This window comes from Cavia porcellus, unplaced genomic scaffold (genome assembly GCF_034190915.1).
Source record: "Cavia porcellus strain 051 isolate PalLab524CR breed Dunkin Hartley unplaced genomic scaffold, mCavPor4.1 scaffold_5, whole genome shotgun sequence".
NCBI classification, from domain to species: Eukaryota; Metazoa; Chordata; class Mammalia; order Rodentia; family Caviidae; genus Cavia; species Cavia porcellus.
The window spans coordinates 43,228,212-43,237,174 of NW_026947488.1; the positions used below are offsets into that span (position 1 = coordinate 43,228,212).

General features: G+C 36.0%; 1 protein-coding gene across 1 annotated transcript in view; it reads right to left on the minus strand.

Moving 5' to 3' along the window:
* Slx4ip (SLX4 interacting protein) overlaps window positions 1-7,568 on the minus strand; it is a 143,313-nt gene extending 135,745 nt beyond the window's left edge. Inside the window, 2 exon segments of the mRNA XM_063248698.1 lie at window positions 5,082-5,139; window positions 7,253-7,568. Of these exon segments, the coding sequence (XP_063104768.1) occupies window positions 5,082-5,108 (27 nt within the window). The 5' untranslated portion in view covers window positions 5,109-5,139; window positions 7,253-7,568.
* Window positions 7,569-8,963: the final 1,395 nt, after the last annotated feature.

Below are 8,963 nucleotides of genomic sequence, written 5' to 3' on the forward strand. Positions count from 1 at the left end.
AGAAAATGATTTAGGCTTCCTACCCCACTCCCCAGACCCAAATAAAAACTGGTCAACTATCAACTGCAACACTAAAAACTCTTGGCCTTCTGGAATGGGTGGGAAGGAGGAGCGGAGGGTCACTGCATATTCCCTGTGGAAGACAAAGCCAGATCCACATTCCAGGGAAATCTGGCCAGCCCAAGTCTTTCCTTTAATACAGATTGGCCCCTGTCACTAAGCCAGGCTCTGTAATCTTCCCAGGCTGCCATTGCTAGGGAAGCCAGGAATCCCTCCTAATTAATCAAGCCCTCCCAACAAAAATTTTCCCACTCACAATAAAGTGAGCTGGGGGTGGGGGTGAACAGCAAAACAATCTCTGTAGCCAGAAGAATTCTAGACTTTGGTGTAATACCCAAGTAATCCAAGAAAACAGATGCAGGAAGCAGAGGAAATGATCCACAGAGACAGACAATGAAGTGGGAAGCTTTCATAGTACTGCATTGCTGAAACTCAAGTTGAAAATCTTAAGATATAATTGTTATTGGGAATGAGGGCTGGCAACATTAAATCCTTTTTAAATATCCTGAAAGCCAGGGCTGGACCTTTCAGCTTTCCTGAATAGAACCTTATGTATTATTTGACATTTTTAATAATTCCTTCTAACTAAAGTTTTGTATTTTAGTGGCTCAATGTCCATGACTAACGCCTCATGTGCCCATGTCTATTTCTCACATACAGTTGCAAAGCAAAGGCCTTGCCTTGGTCTTGCTGATCCACCTGACTTCTGTAACTACTTCTACTCTGAGTCACTACACTGAGTGTCTTCTGAGCAGTGCACGGAGGAGAGACTACAGAGAAATGCAACTGCTTAACCTTGTTCTGCTTATGGAGGCCAGCTGGGGTATGGCTCAGTGGTTCGGCACTTCCCTGGAGTGCATCCCAGGCACTACAAAAAATATATATAAAATAAAATGCTGTCCAATATAGCTGCCACTAGCCACCTGTGCCTACTGAGCATTTGAAATGCAGCTAGTAGGAATTAAAACCTGTACAAAGAGATATATTTATATACTCATTCTACACATAGATCAAAGCATATATATATTTACCTTTCAGACTCTGTATGTAATAAGACTTTTGTTGAAACTATTCAACTTGCCCATTGCAGCGGGGACAATATGTAAACAAACCAGGGAGAAGCTGTTCTCCAATAAAGCTGTATTTACAAAAACAGGCAACTGCCATGTGGGCTGTAATTTGCCGACCTCTATCTGGTCTAGACTTTACAGTTTGGGAAATTTTTAAATATTGGGTTGAGTTTGGGTATAGCTTGGCGGTAAAATATGTGCCTAGGAAGTCCAATCCCAGCATAGCAACAAAATAAAGCAAAAGCTGGGGATTAAAATTGCTCTGCTCCTCTGTTCAAACATGCCCACTTCTTCACTTATGCATCACAAAGGTGCAGAAGCACACACCTCACTGCCATCAGCGGCAGACCCAGACATCAAGAAACTCTGAAGCTGTGATTCGAAGGACTCTTCATCTCATACACTGCTGCTCTCCCTCTGGAAATCTAGCCTGTAGATTTCCTGTAGAGCAGTTACAGGAGAGTTTTTAAAGCCAAGGTCACAGAAGTTAAAAAGAAAAAAGAACGCACTTATTTGCAAGAAAGTCAGAAGATCCATTTTTCATCTGAAAAAGGATAAGTTGTTTGCATGGCAAATTAACATCATCATTCTAGGGAAAGTCTCAGAATAAACTGCCCAGGTATAAATGACAAATTATTTGATATTCATCAGTTGTTCTATTGCTTTAAAAATCATGCTCTAAGAATTTTTCAACACAGATAGTCAAAAGTAGATACATCTATATGAAAAATCTGCATAAATTCTTTTAAAATTTTACTTATTCACCTAATTTCCATACATTAATGCAAGACACAGATTAAAATATCAAAAATGGATACCATCTAGCCCCAATGCACTCATTAGGGGCAATCATACTGGAAATCTAGGTATCTGATCTGGTATATACCATCATGCTGTATGTCTAAATGCCTTGTCTATACTACAATTAATTATTTCAGTTTTATATATCACCCATGGAACATGGAAACTTAATGCTTACTAACATCTTCCCACAGGACTTTCTTTAGTGTTCTAAAACTTGGAATCCACAGTATTATGTAACATAACCTTCGTTCAAAGCTCAGCCAGGTAGTGTATTATGCTTACTTTCCTACTTTGCACAATCACGTTTATGTAAGAGGGTTTAACAGTGGCATATTTTCTTTTTAAGTTTTCTTTATTCCTATAACTAAACCATCCCCAGGTTCTCTGACAGGACTGGGAAAATAAAAAAACAATTAAATGTAGGACATATTTTAATTGAAGACATGTTTCCTGGAATCTTGTGTCTTGCTTCAGTCAGAACAGTTACTTCTTAGCATGAAACTCAGTGCTCACAATGATATTCGTTAGGCCCTCACCTGTTCTATTCCTTAATCCTGGATCCTTTATCTGGTTTTTCCTCTGTTTACTCCCTGTTTTGGAAGGCTACCTCCTCCCTAAAATAAGTATGTTAGAAGGGGAATTTTTCTTAGTCTTTGCATCTCCCAAAATTTCTCTTTTCTACTATACTCTGTGCTTGAGAACTGGGCTGTGAGGGGAATTTTGAGTTAGAAACCACTCTTCTCCATATTCCAGGGCATTATTCTACTGTGTCCTCTGTGATTTTCTTGTTTTACTTTTCATCTCCTCTGAAGTTTCATTGCACTGAAATCATAGGGTGATATACTTTAGTGCAACTCTTTGTTAATGATGGCTGAGTACAAGCTCATAATTCTTTTAGATATGAACTCCAAATTCTTCATTTGTGATAATTTTTATTGTATTGATTCTTTCATAACGTTCTCTACTATTTTCTTCACTTTTCTTTCTAGAACTCCAATTTTCCATATGAAAATTAAAACTCTGATTTCTTTGTTTTTATTTTTGGCTGTTTTCATTTGCTCTATTTTCTGGGCAATATTTCTTTATGATTGTTCTATATTTTATTACATTTTATTTCTGTCATGTTTTAAACTTACAAAACCTCTTTTCTGTTCTTAGGAATTTTCTTGTTTCATGGTCACACTACCATCTCCTTGTTTGGAGAACATAAACCATAGCACAAAGTCTCCTTTTCCCCAGCATTTCTCTGACCTTCTGAGTTCATTCATTCATTTTCCTCTTTTGTTATATTCCAAGTTTTCCTTAAATCTGTGTTGATACTGCCTTTTCCATTCATAATTAAACAATGAAATGATCACTGGAAGCTTTGTAAAAGTGGGTGGATCTCAATGACTTACAGGCTTTGGGGATCTAGCAGGAGTTCACATTTGCTGGGTGGATCCCAAATACAGGTTACACTAATTAACACAGAAGCAGACTTTAGAGTAAGAACTATTACTAAAAATACAAAAAGGGACATTTCATAATAATCAAAGACTTAATTCAATATATAGAAATTATAAATCTGTAACCAATAAAAGTAAAAAGAGAAATACACATTTAAAATCATAGTTGGACACTTTAATACACCTTTCTCAACTGATTAAACAAGTGGACAAAAACACATTTGTAAATACATCATAGATTCATACAACACAATTGTATATTATATATATTATATATATTATATTGTACAGGTGTAGATATAACCTACACCTGTACAAATTTATGCATGTGTATATGTAAATATATATGTGTATATATGTATGTATATATATCTGACAACCATCATCTTTTAAGTAGTTATGAAACATTTCCTAATACAGAAGAACTATGCTAAACACTATTAAAAATTTGTTCTCACAAGTCTAGTTTTGTGCCTCAAAATTGAAATACCAGGCAAGGAGAAGTCTAAGCACCAGAGAGTAGCCATCTGGATGGGAAGAGAAGGATGAATGCCAAACCCAGGTAAGATGCCAGCTGTGAGAGCATGCCACCTTTGATGCTGCACCTAAATCCAGTCCTTAGACTACTGCAGTCCAGCCAACCCCAAAAGGGCCACCACTCAACTGAGGACAGCCACCCAGTACAATCATCAGAGGTAATAAAATGGTTAGTGTTTTAAGCCACTAAGTTTTAGGGCAGTTTGTTTTTAAAAACATCCAAACATAAACAAAAATATTTCTCAGTAACAATAACATATACAAAAGACAATGAAAAAATATCTCTATGCTGAGGGACAATAATGCTCAAACCACAATTCTTATCTAAAGTAAAAACAGAATATATTTTTAGACAGTTGATTGTTCACCGCTTACATACCCTTACAGAAAGAAATACTAGAGTATATAGGTACAAGAAGTAACTGTAAGTAATGAAATTTATAATTTACTAGTAAATCTAAATAAGCACTTGGTTAAAAATAAAACTATGGTATTAAGTACTGTCCTATAAGGTCAACCAACTACTATAATTTATACTTTGATGCTTTCAACTGGCACTTAAAATAGCATTCACACACAGAAATGACCTAAAGTTTAGTCAATATATATGAAAGGTCTCCAAGAACCTATACTAATTACTTACTAATTCTTCTTCTTATCTTCCCCACAGAGACTCCTCCCACTCCTCTACACCCTGAGACTGTATTAGCCCCAGCCATGGGGGACAAAGAAGGAGTATTCATAAGAAGAAAAGCAAAGAGTGCAGTGAGGCCAGTGAAGTCCCTCCTGGCATATAGGATACATTGCTTCTTTCTTTCCTGCTTTTTTCACTTGGACCTTTTGTCTACCTTGTCAGTTAGTAATCCTGATATACACATGTAATGTGAATGACAATTTTTAACCTTGAGGACCAAGGTATAACCAAAATCATCCTATACAAGTCTTTTTAGGAAAAGAACTCCTTGTAACTAAATAAACTTAATTTTCTTTTCATATTTTCTTTAAATAAAAATTGAAAAGTGACTTCTTAAAACTTTCACAATACTAAATAGAAAGTACAGAATAAAGTTCAGAACTTCAATTTTCAATCAACATAGAACTCACATTAGAACTCACCAGAGAAAGTGATCAATCATTTTTAAAAAGAAAACTATGTATTACTTACTTTAACAGCAAATTTCTTAGATGCCATTTTTTATTGATTTCCACAGCAACTGTATGGCCTTTAAGAGAAGAAAAACAGTAAAATTATAATTATATATCTCAAACATGTATATCAAAATCTTTTTATGGACATTATATAGGAAAAAACTGGCTGAATAATAAAACTCCAGTATGAATTTGTGAACTGAATGTTTACTTGTATTTGTCCTTAACCAAAATATTATATTGAATTAGTAGCTTAAAAACTATTCACAAAGACATTGGGTGTGATGGCACAGGCTTATAATCCTAGCACTTGGGAGGTGGAGGCAGGAAGTTTGCCATGAGTTTGAGGCTAGCCTGGGCTACATAGTGAGTTCAAGATCACCCTGTACTACACAAGGAGGCAAAAAAACAAAACCAACCAAACAAACAAAACACTGACCAACTATTCACAAAGAAAAGCAAAAAGCTAGGAAACTTCCCTGAAATAGCCTACCAAATGTTTAAAGAAGATGCCAATACCAGTCCAAAGCATCACAGGATCTAAACATCAATATCCCTTATAAAAACATAAAAATCCTCAAGAAAACATTAGCAAACCAAATCTAGCAATGTTTTAAAGTATTACGTACTGTAACCAAGTTAGATTTTTTTCCCCAGAATGCAATGATGGATTAATATCTGAAAATTAATGTATATAATGCATCATATAGTCATAGAATAAAAGAAAAAATAGTACATGGTCATCTAAAAAAAACCTAATAAAGTCAGAATGCTCATTTGACATTAACGAATCTAATATAACAAAAATAGAAGAGCATCCCACAACCTAATTAATGGCATCTATGAAAATCTACAGCTAAAATTGCGTACTTAATAATCAATGACTTAATGTTTTCTCCCCCAAGATAAGGAAAAGACAAGGACGTCTGCTAAACATTGTACTAGACTCTAACTCGAGCAGTTAGGAAAGAAAAACAAAGAAAAGCCATATAGATTAGGAAGAAACAATAAAAACTATTTCATTCACAAATAGTATGTCCTTGTATATAAAAAAACTTTAACGAAACACACACAAAAACTAATAGTGTTAAACCAGTTGGAGAGGGTTATAAGATATAAGATCAACATTTTAAAATCCACTGCATTTGTATATAACAAATTACAATCAAAGTAAAATGAAAACAATCCCATTTATAACACCAAGCAAAAAAATATTTAGAGTCAGCTATGGTGGCTCCTATCTGAAATTCCAGCTACTCAGGAAGCTGAGGCAAAAGGATCATAAATTACAGATTAGCCTGGGCAACTTCATGAGACCCTGTCTTGAAATAAAAACAAAAAGTGCTGGGCAGGTGGTAGAGCATATGCCTAGCAAGTGGGAGGCCCAAGCCAGAGGTTCGGTACCCAACTCCACAAAAACAAAAATGGAAACAAACACAGAAGCAAAAACAAACCGAATAAATATAGCAGAAGCAGTATAAGATCTGTAAATCAAAAAACATAAAGCTATAAAACATTACTGGAAGAAATTAAAGCCTTAAGTAAATAAGAATATATCCCAGGTTTATGAATTATGAAATGACTTAAAACTATGAATATAGCAATACTCCCTGAACTGATCTACAGACTCAACACAACCCATTATCAATCCCAACTCACTTCTGTATAGAAACTGACAAGTATCTTCTACAATGTATCTGAAAATGGAAGGGATCTAAAGTAGTCAAAACAATTGTGGGGTAAAAAAGTTCACAAAGAGGCTAGAGAGCTCACACTTCCCCATGAAAAAACTTAATACAAAGATAAACAATTCTAAACAATGTGGCACTACTATAAGAATGGAATCACAGATGAGCAATAGAATAAAACTAGAAATCCAAAAATAGATCCTTATTTACGATTTTCAGCAAGGGTGATGGTGTAGTCAGAGGTTACAGGGAGAACAATTACACACAGGACATAGGATTTATAGTACTATTTTATGATGGTCACGCAGAGTTAAATACAAGAAAGTGCAGGAAATCTGTCCACAACACTGAATACCTAGAAAATTCAGCCAAGGACCTGTATCCCACTGTAATGTCCTACATGAGTCCAGCTGAAAACCTAGAGCCCATGACAATGACTCCCATGAGTTCAACTGCAGGCCTAGAGCCCACAACAAGGACCTATGCAAGTTTGTCTTACAATTCTATGCTGGGAAGGCCCAAAGGTCATCAGTGGAAGCTAAAAAGTCTGTGCCAGCAGGGTTGAAGCATAAAGGCTAGTAGATTGAGGGCTCTACAGTGGAGCCAAGAAGTGACACTTTTTAGGGGATCAGGGCTCCCCTAAAAAGTACCACAGCAACAAAGAGGTCCCGGCCAGCGTGAGAAACTCCTCCAGGAGAGCCAACAGCAACACTTAGGAGAACCCACAACGCCTCACTCTTGCCCTTTTATGCTGGCAACTTTCCTCAGGTGGGCCATCTACACTCAGCACCACACTGATTTAATTCAGCTGGTGTTAAATTGACCACCAGTTTTTAATCCATAACAGGTATCAAGACAATTTGATGGGGAAGTAGTCCTTTCAACAACAGTGCTGGGACAACTGATATCCACACGGAAAATACTGAAATTGGTCCCTTTCTATTGCACTATGTCAAAAAATTAACTCAAAAGACCTAAATATAAGAGCTGAAAGTAAAAAAAAACTCTTAGAAAAAAGCACAGGTGTAACGTTTTGTAACCTTACATTAGGCAGTAGTTTCTTAGATGACACCCAAGCACAAATGACAAATAAAAATAGTTGGTAAATTAGACTTCAGTAAAATAAGAATCCTTTGTACTTCAAGCCAAGAAAGGAGAATGACAATGCATAAAACATGACCCCCAAAATCTGCAAATCATACATCTTATAAGAAACTTGTTTCTGGGATATATAAAAAAACTCTTACAACTCAATAAAAGGGTAAATAACCTAATTTAAAAGTGGTCAAAGAATTTGAATAGGCACTTTTTTAAATACGTAAAAATGGCCAATAAACACGTGAAAAAATGTATAGCATCAATAGTTATCAAGAAAATGCAAATAAAAACCACAATAAGATATCACTTTATATTAAGTGTCTAAATCAAAATAAAAAGAGGTATTGGCAGGTCCATGGATAAGAGAACTCACACATTGCTGGTGGGAATGTAAACCATTGCAGCCGCTCCAGACAACACTTTGGCAGTTCTTCAAAAGTTAGTTATCATATGACCCGACATTTCTATTTTAGGTATATCCTTATGAAGAATAAACACAGCTTTACACAGGTGTGTTCATAGCAGCATTGCAACCAAAAATGTCACCTAATGAGTGGATAAACAAAACGTATTATCTACACAGTAGAATAGTTTGGCAATGAAAAGGTTAATGGTCCCTTTTGCTATGCTCAGTTGGAGGATTGCCCATATGGAAAACAACAGGCTAGTTGGAGGCTACTCTACTGGAAAAAGAGACTAAGGAATTACCACAACTGAGACTTTCCCTAGTCCACATGCTTCTGAACCCCACCTAGACTCTTCAAAGAGAAGGCTGAAACCTCTCCATTCAGAATGCTGGACTGATCTAAAGGCAGGGTCTAAAAATACCAGTGCTGGGGTTCCCCAAGGAAACTGCCTAGACAGATGGAAGACCACACCCACATGCAGAAATTCCAGTCATCATTTTAATGCTCCATTCTCAAAAAAAGTAAACAAGCAGGAAACACCTAACATCTAAAGAAAGACTATCATGAAAGAAAACCAACCAAACAGAAAACACTGCTTGGCTAACACAGAGACAGGAGAGGCAAAAGGAAACACTAAAAAAAAAAAAAAAAAAACCTTGAAAAAAGGAAACTTAGAAAACAACAAAGTAAAAGTATGATAGCTGA